The following is a 14,831-nucleotide window of genomic DNA, read 5'->3' on the forward strand; positions in this document are numbered from 1 at the left end:
AAAGATTCCTTTACCAGATTTTCTCTATTAAGTTAGAGTTTGTTCCATTTGTCTAAACAACGGGTCTACGGTAAGCCCCGGGGGTCTTCCTTCATGCCCTCTCCCTCTCAACATAAAACATGTGGCCAGCTCATGCTAAATTCCCTACAGACACTTTCTTGTTATGTCAGAAAACAAACTGTCCTCTAACTCCCAGATACTGTCAGCAGTACTTAGCATGTCTACTATACAACAGTGGATGACTCAATTAAGTCACAAAATGACTCTAATTAAACCATCAGATTGTGGACCAGGAGTGCTTAGTCAGGCAATCCATCCCTGTGCTCGTTTTGTGTCATTGTTATTTAACCTTTTTAATTAACCAGGCAAGTCGGTTAAGCACAAGTTCTACCCCAGCCAAACCTGGACAACGCTGGGCCAATTGTACGCCCCCTATGGGACTTCCAATCCCGGACGGCTGTGATACAGACTGGATTCGTACCAGGGACTGTAGATGCACTGAGATGCAGTGCCTTAGACCTCTGAACCACTCGGGAGCCCTGTTACTACACAGCTGATTCAAATGATCAAAGCTTGATGGTTAGGTGTTTTTATTATTTTGAGTAAGCTGTGTAGTGCTATAGCAAAAACCCATATAGTGTACCCCTTGGGGTCCTGAGGACCAAGTTTGGGGAAACACTGGTTTAGGGTTTAACTATCCATTTATGTTTCAGTCGTTTTAAGGATTAGCACTTCAAGTACTGTGATCTCTTTATTAGGGTTGCAAAAGGAGGGTATATTACTATACATTTTAGAAGTTTACCTGAGAACTACCAGAGTTTTGGTATCTTTCAAGGATTTTGTGTAATCCATCACTAAACATCTAGTGGCCCTTTTGGGTACTTCAGATTCTAACAGGTGTCTGTAATGATCCTGGCCCTCTGGTAAAATAGATTTTAGAATTAAACATGTAACGACTGTAAAACATGATCCTAAATATAAACCCACTTAGTGCATACAATTTGGTGTTTTAATATGAGGCTTTCAGCATGAAATATCCTTACATTTTTTTAAACACTTACACAAAGTATTTTTGGTGTCAAACTGGTAGCAGTTTTGGAAAAAAGTAAATGGTTGGCAGAGTTGCAGAGGAAATTAGAAATTATGCTTTTTGTTATGCTATTTCTGGAACTATATGGTCTTTGTACTAAACTCCTGGACATATGGACACAGATGTATATAATTTTGAAGTTATTCAAGTATAAATGACCAAAGTTATGATACATTTTCCAAAATTACTGAAGATTCTGGGAACTTTGGTAAATTACCGGTAGTTTTTCACCTCTACTCCTTATAACGGTAGGTAACCTAGTGGTTAGAGCATTGGGCCAGTAACTGAAAAGTTGCTGGATCGAATCATCCTTGAGCTGACAAGGTATAAATCTGTCGTTCTGCCCCTGAACAAGGCAGTTAACCCACTGTTCCTAGGCCGTCATTGTAAATAAGAATTAGTTCTGTACTGACTTGCCTAGTTAAATAAAGGTTAAACTATTTTATTTTGAATTGCCTTATGACCCAATGCACAGACCAGCCTATACACAGCATATCACTAAATGTATACAATTTGTAGAAGCTCCAGTCTGATCCACCATCATAAAGAGGTGACCACAATGTTATGGAACCAGTCTGTAGCATGCACATGCACATCCCATAATGTCAGGGGTTCTCAAACCTCTCGTCGGGAACCCCATGCCGTTCCATGCATTTGAACTATTCCAGAGCTAGCACACCTGATTTCAACTTATCGTCAAGTCCTTGACGAGGGGAATCATATTAGATACAACAAACATGTGAAACGCCTGGGGGTCCCCGATGAGAGGTTTCGGGACCATTGCCAAATGGCACCCTATTCCCTATATAGTACCAAAGTAGTCCCTGGTCAAAAGTAGGTCACTACATAGTGAATAGGCTTCCATTTGGGATGCACACCAAGTGTTCATGGAGCCAGGCCCTGAGTGGACAGACAATGTGTCGTACTGCTGGCAGCATAGCTTCGTGTTTAGATTGCAGGCTCAGTAAACTCTGGTATGTGGTGGCAATTCATTTCCTTGGCTGGGCCGCCCCTCCTCTCTGGCTCTTCAATGGTATTATAATTGTTTACTGTTATCACTTCGCTTTAACAGCAGTGGATTTGTCATTCATGCTAATAAAGCTTATTTGAATCCGAAAGACCCGTACGTACACGTGTCTGCTCTGAAGCTGGTCCCTCTGACAATGCAGACTATTTAAAAATCAGTCTAAAAAGAAATAGCCTGACCAGCTCCTGATAAGGACATAGCTAACATGCCCCAGCTGTGACCCAGGCTTGGGTAGTGTGTGTAGCAGTGTTAATTTTGGCACTTTTTATTATTTTGTCTACTCTGTCATTTTGTCTAAAATATTAAGTCATAGTCACGTTGTAATTTGAATAATGACTTGATCTAGTTACAAAGTGAGCCATTTTAGTCAACCAAATACCCTTTAATTAGAGTCACATCACATTTGTATTGCCTCAGTAACCTATAGTAAACAAATCACTTACTTCCATGTGCACTAACATATATATATATATATATATATATATAGCCTTGTCCTACCAAAATGTTTTTCCTATTCTCTTCATAATAGCAGAAATATGACATGTATAAAAGTATGTGTTGCAGCGACGTCATTGTTATCAGACACTGCAGCCACAACGGTGTCCAAAGTAGAACTGGACTTTCGCCCAGTGATGTAGTCAAGTCACTAAACCTAGAGCCCCAAGTCCCCTGTGCTCGAGTCGCAAGACGCTGTGGCTAAAGTCTGAGTCCCAGTGCTCCAGTCCTGATCCAGGAGCTCACGTCTGAGTCACTGGGTCCACATGAACTCAAAGCCACCGGTCAGCTGTATTGGTACTTCCCAGTAGGACCAGTCCTCCATTGGAATGAATGACATTCTACAGTATTTCAAGTCCATGTTTAAAGGACAAAATTACATGTATTTTTGTTTGTTATAATGGAGACTAACATTAGCAGCAAAACAATTACTTTAAGAAATATTTATTTTTGAGGTTCAGTTCACAAAATATAATTTTAAAGTATGTCTGTCATAGAATAAATGTGTCAAAGAATGTAGACATTAATAAATAAGTTTCTATAGATTCCAAATCTTACAATGGAGGAGTGCCAAGATGGCTGTGCGGGGGTTTCAATACAATGTAAACCATCAGTCATCATGGTTTACAGTGCCTTCGGAAAGTATTCAGACCCCTTGACTTTTTCCACATTTTGTTACGTTACAGCCTTATTCAAAAATGATATAAAATAGTTTTTTCTCCTCATCAATCTACACACAATACCCCATAATAATAAAGCAAAAATAGTTTTGTGGAAATATTTGTACTTTTATGACAAATTTAAAAAACTGATCATGTTTACATAACTATTCAGACCCTTTACTCAGTACTGTGTTGAAGCACCTTCTGGCAGCGATGACAGCATCTATTCTTCTTGGGTATGATGCTACAAGCTTGGCACACCTGTATTTGGGGAGTTCTTTCCCGTTCTTCTCTGCAGAGCCTCAAGCTCTGTCACGTTGGATGGGGAGCGTCTCTGCACAGCTATTTTCAGGTCTCTCCAGAGATGTTCGATCGGGCTCTGACTGGGCCACTCAAGGACGTTCAGAGACTTGTCCCAAAGCCACTCTACTTAGTCATCTTTTTGCTGTTTTGGGGGCCCTTGAAATCCCTCCATTTTCTCCTGAGGCAGTGCCAAAATAAATGGCCTGGCCCCACCCTTAATCTCACTCACTCACAGAGAGAGGGAAGGGGGGGTCTGGGCCTGTGCACTTCCTGCCTGTAGCCATGTGCTCTGGTAGATTTCCCAGGCCTCTCACACAGCCCTACCCTGCCCTGCACACATTCACTTCCTGCCTTTGTCATAGCTGGAGTCCACACACACAGCAATTACACAATCGCATTGAGTTAATTTCTAAATTCTCCCGTTTTTATCACAACACAGGGTAGCTCTCTAGGGGCCTCCTGTTGAGTTGTTTGGATGGAGAGCCTGTGCATGCAATTCTAAATCTGGATTCCAAACACAGCTGGATGCGTTCATTATTACTTCATTTTGACGCTTTCAGCAGCGGTGGAGATAATCTAAGCAGGGGGAGCAGGTGGTGTGATTGAACTCTATCCATTAGGGGGAGCAGGTGGTGTGATTGAACTCTATCCATTAGGGGGAGTAGGTGGTGTGATTGAACTCTATCCATTAGGGGGAGCAGGTGGTGTGATTGAACTCTATCCATTAGGGGGAGCAGGTGGTGTGATTGAACTCTATCCATTAGGGGGAGCAGGTGGTGTGATTGAACTCTATCCATTAGGGGGAGCAGGTGGTGTGATTGAACTCTATCCATTAGGGGGAGTAGGTGGTGTGATTGAACTCTATCCATTAGGGGGAGCAGGTGGTGTGATTGAACTCTATCCATTAGGGGGAGCAGGTGGTGTGATTGAACTCTATCCATTAGGGGGAGCAGGTGGTGTGATTGAACTCTATCCATTAGGGGGAGCAGGTGGTGTGATTGAACTCTATCCATTAGGGGGAGCAGGTGGTGTGATTTTAAAAGTAAACATATCACATTTACATAAGTATTCAGACCTTTACTCAGTACTTTGTTGAAGCACCTTTTTGGCAGCGATTACAGCCTCGAGTCTTCTTGGATATGATGCTACAAGCTTGGCACACCTGTATTTGGGGAGTTTCTCCCATTTCTTCTCTGCAGATGCTCTCAAGCTCTGTCAGGTCGATGCACAGCTATTTTCAGGTCTCTCCAGAGATGTTTGATTGGGTTGAAGTCCGGGCTCTGTCCTTGAGTGGCCCAGCCATTCAGAGACTTGTCCCAAAGCCACTCCTGTATTGTCTTGGCTGTATGCTTAGGGTTGTTGTCCTGTTGGAAGGTGAACCTGTAGCAAAGGTTCTGAATACTTATGTAAATAAGGTATTTATTTTTAGCAAAAAAATCAATACCAGTTTTTGATTTGTCATAGGGTGGTGTGTGTAGATTTGATGGGAGGGGGGGGGGGGGGGTCAATACATTTTAGAATAAGGCTATAACATTACAAAATGTGGATAAATCAAGACGTTTTGAATATGTTCCAAATGTGCAGTATATACACAGTGAGTTAACTGTATATAAACAGAATGAGGTGACCAGCCTTCAGACTACATACGGTACATGGGGAATTAGTTTCAAGGTGCAGTGTACCGGGCAAGTAGCCGGCTAGTCATGGCTCTTCAACAGTCTGATGGCCTGGTGACAGAAGCTGTTTCACAATCATTAAGCCATTATGGGGTGTAGCTACTTCAGTATTCGGAAATGATTGGGCGATTTTTAGGGAAGACAAAAGTTCTTACTTCCTTTAAAATGGTTACTGTGGATTCTCCCTGGGTTGCCATGGCAATGCTATGATAACTAAAAGCAAGGCTACTCTCTGCTGCCACTAGAGGGTGACCTGTTCTTTGTGTGTGTGGTCACTCTGCAATCTCACTGTATTAGACTGTTTCCTTTTAAGGAATAGCCTCCTACTCCACTGTCCAGATTAAGACTGTGACCCTTGGTCTACATACACGTCTCTTTCTGGGCAAAGTGCAACAAACTAGGAATGGAGCTCCTTTTTAAGCATGTTTTAGCCACAAAAATATTTTAGAAAGCATTTTGTATGTATGTACTTTGTAGAAAGTGTAACCAATATTTTCTGAGATTGTTGTGATTAAACTTGGACAATGTGAATTTAGAAAGTATTAAAATCAACCCTTACTATGTTTCTCGTCCACTAACAACACTGCTCCTCTGTGGTTATCCCATAGGTTTATCAGAGGAGAGCCAGGTGCAGACTCCGGCCTTCACAGATGCAGTGAGGCTCTACCGCCAAGCCCACGGGCAGTATGGCACCTGGGAGATGATGTGTGGGATCCCCTCACAGGTCAGCATGCCACAACGAATGACAGTCTGTGTCACATGTGCTGGTCTGATCTTTGTGTCTCATTGGTGGTGTTATAGGGCGCTATGAATGAAATCCACTGTTTGGTTATTGTGCGAACACACACACACACACACACAGTGACACCACTCTCTGCCCTGTCTGCCTCCCATTCTGCTGTCCAACAGAGGGTCAGGGCCCAGTGTGTTCATGCCTACAGGATTGTGTCACCAGGGCAGGGGCCATAGTGACATCAACTCGCAGCTGGACTGTGCATCTCTAATGATATGCTATTCCCTATGTAGTGCGCTATGGGCCTTGGTCAAAAGTGGTGCACTGTATAGGATACCATTTGTGATTCATCCCTGTATGCTTCCTGTTGCTGTTCACTCTGGGGTTGCTGAGTCACACTGATGGTTATTTTGCTGACCAGGCCAGGGCTCTGACTGTAGGTCATACAAATTGTGGAGCGTGCAGAGCACCCAGATTCTGGTGAATAAGACTATGGATTTCGTATCACTATGGAAAAATGGCTGTTGGGTCTCATACAAATACTTTTGGACAGCTGAAGCAAGCTTCAAGGAAATGTTCCTTCCTAATTGTCATCTGTAACACATGAATCCACCTCTGTATGTGTTGTGTATCCCTCCTGTAGATTCTGGCCAACCTGGTGATGGAGACTCTTCTCCCTGAGCTCAGGGATCTGATCTCCCCTCGACTCAAAGGCAAAATGCACGACAGGCAGAGGAACTGGATGCTAGTAAGTCCCATCTCTCACCCAACAGTCCAAGTACACCTTTCTATATTATACCAAGCAAGCGGGGAACTATCTTACCCCTTAGCTTCTGTGGTTCCTGTTTTGACATGAGTCCCTGTGTTCCCCTGCTCTGTACCTGATGGCTTTACGCCAACATCTTCAACCTGTTTGTGTATCTTTTCAAAAGGCCTGGGATCAAGGCAGAAGATTAATTCCTTTTGACTGCAAGAAAAATGGTTCAATAAAGTATTCTTCTGTCCCCATGAAGGTGTGTGACGCGGTGTATGGTCTGGTGGTGAGGCAGGCCCAGGCCCAGTATGAGGCTGTGGTGCAGAGCTGTGAGGCCCGACGCCCTCCTCTAGAGGCCTCCATACGCACAGACATGGACCAGATCATCACCTCCAAGGAGCACGTCGCCAACAAAATCAAAGGTGAGCCCTCGGTGACCTCTGCTGTTCTGTGGACGACTCTTCGTCCCCTTTTGGACGACTCTTTGTCCCCTTTTCATTGTCCTATCTCTATCAAAATAAAGAAATATCACACAAATATATTTAAGAGGATGAGCCCTCCACAGAAGAATGAAGTTGACCCTAGTCCTACAAACTGACCCATGGTCAGTTTTTCCAACCACCTCGTGTGACGTTTTTACAATTATTCCTGCACAATAACACAATATGGTTACCAGTAATTTATAATACAGGAATTTTCTTTTCATGCTACCCACAACCCCACCCAACTTCTCATCTACCTTCTCAGCCACAACCCTACCCACCCCCCCCCCCACCCAACTTCTCATCTACCTTCTCAGCCACAACCCTACCCACCCCCCCACACCCAGACATCTCTTCCCTATGGCTGGGAGAAGAGCAGACATTTATAAACAAATAATAACACAGACATACAGTAAAATTACAATACAATTATATGCATACGAAAAAACAGTTAAGTCATGAGTGAACTCATCTGACGTCTCTGCCCAATAAGGGCAACTTGGAACAGTAACTGGTCAATCCCAGTAGCTTCAGTGCACAGTGGATCATAGTCCTCCATGTCTGGTCTGCATGTTTACCTGTGAGTCCACAGGGATTTACCAACAGATTGACAGGTGATTTTCACAGCCACATATGGCTCGATTCAATCCGTAACGCGGAAAAGTTCAGTGTGATTTGAAAAGGAAAGGCATAATGTTTTCGCATTAGCGGAGACTGCATTCCCTTTAAGCGCTGCATATGTCATCTCAATCAGAAAATACCTTTACATTTCAAGCGTGCAATCTGTATAGCAGCGACGCAGATTCAGTAGAGCCCTCCTTTGACAGGTTAATGTTGTGTGACAGCATGTGTCCATCGAGTGGAACGCAGGAAGACCAGCAGCATTCCACAGTTATGAGGGTGACTAAGCCTTATCATTACAGTCTGACAAACCTGCTGTCAGAGCGATGGCTCATGGACAGGAGCTGAATTCCTTCTGCTGACTCGTATCTTAAGAAAAGCACGTGTGTCACAGTAGAACTTCTGCCAGTTTCTAAAGTTATCTAGCCTTTCCCACTCTTTGTTGACATTCTCTCTCTACTCTGTCACCCCATCACAGCGGTGGTGCTGCCTAAGGCAGAGAAGCTGCTGACGGTTAGCATCCAGCCCTACATCAGCTCTATCCTGGAGGCCCTGATGGAGCCCACCAGCCGAGGCTTCTCTCAGGTCAGAGACGTCTTCTTCAGAGAGCTGGTGGACTTGAGCAAGAACACACTGAATGACGCTACCAAGGAGAAAGTGGGAGAGGTGAGAGGGCTCCGCTTCTGATTATAAGCCTAGTGAAACTGCATCTCAGGTTCGCGGCTTACACTATAGGTTTCCATAGAACAATGTAGTGATTTTACATTTGTAATTGTATTTGCGATAGACTTGTGTAAAATGAATGACTAGGTTGTATCGTTCTACCCTTTTGGCATATTGTGTGTGTTCTGTGGGCACTATAGTAAGTATACTAGGTCAATGCCCAGTCTCTCTGTCTTTTTATTCCCCCCATCCTCAGCACATGGACAAGATCTCTATGCTGGCGTTCCACCCGGTGAAGATGCAGAGCTGCTATGAGAAAGTAGAGGACCTGAGTCTGGATGGCCTGCAGCAGAGGTTCGATGTCTCCAGCCCCTCTGTGTTTGTCCAGAGAGCACAGATTCTCATGAGAGAGGTAAAACTACTCCTACACATTATGGGGCCTTGTCCTGGCCAGAATGGCCCATAGGGTAGTAGGTGATCTCATGTTTTTGTAATGTGGGGCAGCTCCATGTACAAGTACACCACCTGGACAGGATACTCGTCTCTCTTCCTACACATTATTACATGCTGCAAAACGTGACACGGCGTCTTACTGCTGATAGCTCTATTAACTATCAGCTCATTGAAAAACTATCACACACACACACAGTATTTTACAACTAGTCCTCAGAATATGGTACTGATTCAATAAGTGCTCATATGTCTCCTTTTGAGTTCCTGCTGGTGACTGCTGAAAGGATGCGGTCTGCAGGTCTCTGTGGTGGGGGTGGTTGTGCTGTTTTGTCTGAGGTCCTCAGATCTACAGGGCGTTTATTGTTGTGGTTGGAGAACAAGCACATTCTGGTCAGCGAGTGGTGGGGCTTTGGTTGGCTGGCTGGTCTCTATTGACAGGCTGTAAGTTTAGGGAAAGCGCTTCTGGAGCCATGTATTCACCTCCCAGCGTGTCCCCCATTGTGAAACACGTAGTCTGCCCTCTTTCTAGTGGCCATAAGCTGCTGGGAGTCAGACTTCTCAAGTAAAACAATGGAGCGTTTAACTTTGCTTTGCATTCAAGATTCTGTATATAATTCAGATGTACAGTAGTTCAAATCTTCTGTTAGTGTTCGGAGCATGCTTTGTGTAGAATGAAAGGAGGGGTTGTATTGGACAGTATTCCACTAGTATACAGAATCTAAAATCTTTCTACTGTAGCTCTACACGAAGGAATTGTTGGGAAGATAGTGCCCCCTTGTGGTGAATATATGAAAATGTATGGGCATTTTCTCAGCTAGATTTTTGGAAATTCTGCAAGTATCTTGTGTGAATGTTGCTGTTATGTTTACTATATATCTTTTGAATATCTTATCCAACTTGCCACAAAGCGATTCCCTATTCTATTCTAAACAAATGTTTGTGTGTGCAGCAAATGGACGATGCGGTATACACGTTTGAGCAGATCCTCCACCAAAGTCTGGAGGACCAGGGGCCAGAGGGGCTCTGTAAGAACATCCAACGCTGCCAGGACAGGGTCATCAAGGTAAGACAGGAAAGGGTTGGCCCTGCTGCCTGCCATGGCACAGTGATGGGCAGAGGAAGGGTGGGGAAATAGGATTGATACTACACACATTTTCTCATTTTCCTGTTGTATGGAAAATCCTACTATAGGAAACCAAGAGGGGATTTAGTTGATTTGTTTGTTTGACGTTTTAGCTCTGAGGTCTTTCTCACTGATGCACTATATACTCTTGTGGTGATTCCTCTTCTGACTTTCGTTTCCCTCATTTCTGTCCCCCTCTCCTCAGAAATTTGACTATGACAGCAGCACAGTCCGGAAGAGGTTCTTCAGAGAGGCTCTTCTTCAGATCTTCATCCCTTACATGCTGAAGCAGCTCACTCCCTCTTTATCCCCTGTAAGTCTATCAGCTATATACCGGCTGTTGGAACACTGTTCACCTTCTAGTTTGACAGTGTGACTAGACAGACACTGTTGGGTGAAATTCATACATTATGAGTGTGTTTGTAAATTCACTCTGGAGTGCTAGAGTGCACTCTGGGTGTTCGTAAATTCACTCTGGAGTGCTAGAGTGCACTCTGGGTGTTCGTAAATTCACTCTGGAGTGCTAGAGTGCACTCTGGGCGTTCGTAAATTCAGAGTGTTGTCAGATTGTCCATTAGTAGATTCATAGCGTTTTGCTCTCGGAGTGCACACTGGACGCTCTGGCCGAGGAGTAGGGTGGAGCCGAGCGTTCTGACCTCACAACAGCAGTCAATCACCCAAGCTAACTGGCTAAAGTTGGCTAGCTACTTCCAAACACAAATGTGAGAACACCTCACTCTGACCATTTGACTTGCCCTAGCAGAGCTGGTTAGGCTGTTTTCATGTTATCTAGCATGTTGGTAACTGTGCTGCTGGCAACAATTAAACATATATATTTTTTTACTGACACTGGTCATATTCAATGGGTGCTGCGCATTCGTAAAATCATCAGTTATTCTGCGCTCTGGCACACAGGAGAGAGGGCTCTGAAATCATCAGTTATTCTGCGCTCTGGCACACAGGAGAGAGGGCTCTGAAATCATCAGTTATTCTGCGCTCTGGCACACAGGAGAGAGGGCTCTGAAATCCGAGTGAATTTATGACCGCACCCAATGTACTGTGTGAAACTGACACTTCCATGCAATGGCATTCTCTTTGTCATTCATTGTGATAAGTTATTCTCTCTTTGCATGTCTCTCCTTCCTGAGTGATTCCTTTGGGTTCTAATACTTTTTCCTCTGGTGGCCAGGAGCTGCCTCGTTTCCAGGAGCTGATCTTTGAGGACTTTTCTCGTTTCATCCTGGTGGAGAACATCTTTGAGGAGGTGGTGTTGCACTCTGTCATGAAGGACATCATGATGGGTGAGTCTCGCAGCTTAAACAGTGGCTGTGTGGCACGTTATTCCCTTTGTAGTGCATCACTATGGGCCCTGGTCAAAGGTAGGAAAAGGCTATTTGGGACTCAGACGTATCCTTCTCTTATTAAACACGAAAACAAGGTTTTAATTGAGAAGCAGGCATTGGTCTGAATTCACATGAGCACCACACTGCCTACTTGACCTATGCTCTACCAAGGTTTTCCACCACACTGCCTACTTGACCTATGCTCTACCAAGGTTTTCCACCACACTGCCTACTTGACCTATGCTCTACCACGGTTTTCCACCACACTGCCTACTTGACCTATGCTCTACCACGGTTTTCCACCACACTGCCTACTTGACCTATGCTCTACCACGGGTTTCCACCACACTGCCTACTTGACCTATGCTCTACCAAGGTTTTCCACCACACTGCCTACTTGACCTATGCTCTACCAAGGTTTTCCACCACACTGCCTACTTGACCTATGCTCTACCAAGGTTTTCCACCACACTGCCTACTTGACCTATGCTCTACCAAGGTTTTCCACCACACTGCCTACTTGACCTATGCTCTACCAAGGTTTTCCACCACACTGCCTACTTGACCTATGCTCTACCAAGGTTTTCCACCACACTGCCTACTTGACCTATGCTCTACCAAGGTTTTCCACCACACTGCCTACTTGACCTATGCTCTACCAAGGTTTTCCACCACACTGCCTACTTGACCTATGCTCTACCAAGGTTTTCCACCACACTGCCTACTTGACCTATGCTCTACCAAGGTTTTCCACCACACTGCCTACTTGACCTATGCTCTACCAAGGTTTTCCACCACACTGCCTACTTGACATATGCTCTACCAAGGTTTTCCACCACACTGCCTACTTGACCTATGCTCTACCAAGGTTTTCCACCACACTGCCTACTTGACCTATGCTCTACCAAGGTTTTCCAGCGCACTGCCTACTTGACTTTTTTACCTATCAAAATCCCTTATGCAACACCAATACGAATAACTGAGAGCAAAGACAAAAAAGCAACCAACATATGTAAACATTGTAACATTTGAATGTGTACTTTAGTGGAATATTCATTGTGACATTGTCATTGTGACATTTTAGTGCAACAGTGAATCAATTTACCTTTTTTCCAAAAACATTTCAGTCATTTTGATTAGTCTTTTTTGTCAACTTTTCTTTTCTTCCTAGAGTCTGTACTGCTTCTCCTCACCCCTTAGTGACTTGTCTTTTCTTCCTAGAGTCTGTACTGCTTCTCCTCACCCCTTAGTGACTTGTCTTTTCTTCCTAGAGTCTGTTGTACTGCTTCTCCTCACCCCTTAGTGACTTGTCTTTTCTTCCTAGAGTCTGTTGTACTGCTTCTCCTCACCCCTTAGTGACTTGTCTTTTCTTCCTAGAGTCTGTTGTACTGCTTCTCCTCACCCTTTGACTTTTCTATTTTTCTTTTATTGGCTTTTCCAATCCTTATACTATGGACAGTAGAAAAGGAGATATCGTGAAGCACTCAATTTTAATTTTTTAATTTCACCTTTATCTGCGACCTGGCCAAGATAAAGCATAGCAGTGTGAACAGACAACACAGAGTTACACATGGAGTAAACAATTAACAAGTCAATAACACAGTAGAAAAAAAAGGGGAGTATACATTGTGTGCAAAAGGCATGAGGAGGTAGGCGAATAATTACAATTTTGCAGATTAACACTGGCGTGATAAATGATCAGATGGACATGTACAGGTAGAGAGATTGGTGGGCAAAAGAGCAGAAAAGTAAATAAATAAAAACAGTATGGGGATGAGGTAGGTGAAAATGGGTGGGCTATTTACCAATAGACTATGTACAGCTGCAGCGATCGGTTAGCTGCTCAGATAGCAGATGTTTGAAGTTGGTGAGGGAGATAAAAGTCTCCAACTTCAGCAATTTTTGCAATTCGTTCCAGTCACAGGCAGCAGTGGTACTTTGCATTTCTCACATGCATAGGTAATGCGTTTGTCCCAATGACGACATCTGTGGAACCGGTGCATCGTGTTGATTGGCCTGTGAGAAGCTTTGTCATATCTTGCCTGATCTTCAACAGTAGCAGCTAGTAGAGATCTCGTTTTGTGGCTCAGCGGTTTCCTGCCAAACGTTTTCATAAGAGACTGTGCCACTATCCGTGAGAAGGTGAGCAGGTCGATGGTCCCTCCACGAGTGCACTGTTGAGAGACTGCAAAGGTGGGCCACCACCACTTCTTAGACCTGATCGAGATATGGCATCTTGGTATCTTGAAACCTGTAGGCTGTGAAGTCAACACTTCCCATGTGCTCATTATATCAGTTGATGCATTTTGGTTGTGGGACTTTGTCAAAGGCACGTCGCTCCTTGTTCCATCTCTTGACAGAGGTCTCATTGTATTTCTCCTCCATGTTTGTTGCCACTGTGACAATGCTATTGTCTTTTAAACGGACCAGCAACTTGCCTCCTTTGGGTCATAACCTCAGAGGCTCTCCGGGGTAACTTCATGATGTCCTTCTGTGGCTTGAATGGGACATCAGACGTTTTTGCCTCATCGTTCCAGAGCTCCCATATCCTATTTTTGTCATTTCATCGAGGAGTGCAAGCGAAGTGAAGATGTTGTCATGAAGGAACATGCAACCTTGAGGCACCTGAGATTGCTCTGCAAGACCGAGAACGACACTGGGTCCCTGACCCAACCCAGTCTCAGGGAGAAGAGTATGGGATCCACCGTATGGCTCCATGTGATACATGTAACCACTGGATGAGGCAAGGCTCCATAGCTTGCAACCAAAACAGATTGGTTTACCTCTTATTAATTGCTTGCATCCATGTCGGCCATAGTATCGGATCATGCTCTCATCAACTGACAGCCATTGTATGACTGACTGAGCTCGGAGAAGATGGACCTAACCTTAAAAAAATGGGTCATCAGTGATCTTTGTGTTGTCAACCACATGAACGGAGGCCATTATTTAATCAAAGCAATTTCTCCACATTGCATCTGAAATGCTTTAATTGTGTACATCACTGTCAAGTGACCATTACATGTGACTTCTTGGAACAGAGCTGTACACAGATGTGATAAGGATCCCATAGCTTTGTCCCTGCTTTGTCCCTGATTTGAGTCAGCATGTTTCATGCAGACCACCATAGTCCCTGTGCCCAAGAACACTAAGGCAACCTGCCTAAATTACTACAGACCCGTTGCACTCACTTCCGTAGTCATGAAGTGCTTTAAAAGGTTGATAATGGCTCACATCAGCACTATTATCCCAGAAACACTAGACCCACTCCAATTTGCATACCACCCAAACAGATCCACAGATGATGCCATCTCCATCGCACTCCACACTGCCCTTTCCCACTGCCCTTTCCCACCTGGACAAAAGAAACACTTATGTGAGAATGCTATTCATTGACGATAGCTCA

At 44.2% G+C, this 14,831-nt stretch overlaps 1 protein-coding gene across 1 annotated transcript in view; it reads left to right on the forward strand.

The window, feature by feature from the left end:
• The window catches only part of LOC109896169 (protein Niban 2), a 46,075-nt gene that overhangs the window by 20,550 nt on the left and 10,694 nt on the right, over window positions 1–14,831 (forward strand). Inside the window, exons 6-13 of the mRNA XM_031829707.1 lie at window positions 5,862–5,977; window positions 6,630–6,734; window positions 7,000–7,162; window positions 8,322–8,509; window positions 8,763–8,918; window positions 9,909–10,022; window positions 10,288–10,395; window positions 11,272–11,383. Coding sequence (XP_031685567.1) covers window positions 5,862–5,977; window positions 6,630–6,734; window positions 7,000–7,162; window positions 8,322–8,509; window positions 8,763–8,918; window positions 9,909–10,022; window positions 10,288–10,395; window positions 11,272–11,383 — 1,062 coding nt within the window. The remainder of the gene's footprint in view (window positions 1–5,861; window positions 5,978–6,629; window positions 6,735–6,999; window positions 7,163–8,321; window positions 8,510–8,762; window positions 8,919–9,908; window positions 10,023–10,287; window positions 10,396–11,271; window positions 11,384–14,831) is intronic.

Source organism: Oncorhynchus kisutch, linkage group LG8 (genome assembly GCF_002021735.2).
Source record: "Oncorhynchus kisutch isolate 150728-3 linkage group LG8, Okis_V2, whole genome shotgun sequence".
Lineage (NCBI taxonomy): Eukaryota > Metazoa > Chordata > Actinopteri > Salmoniformes > Salmonidae > Oncorhynchus > Oncorhynchus kisutch.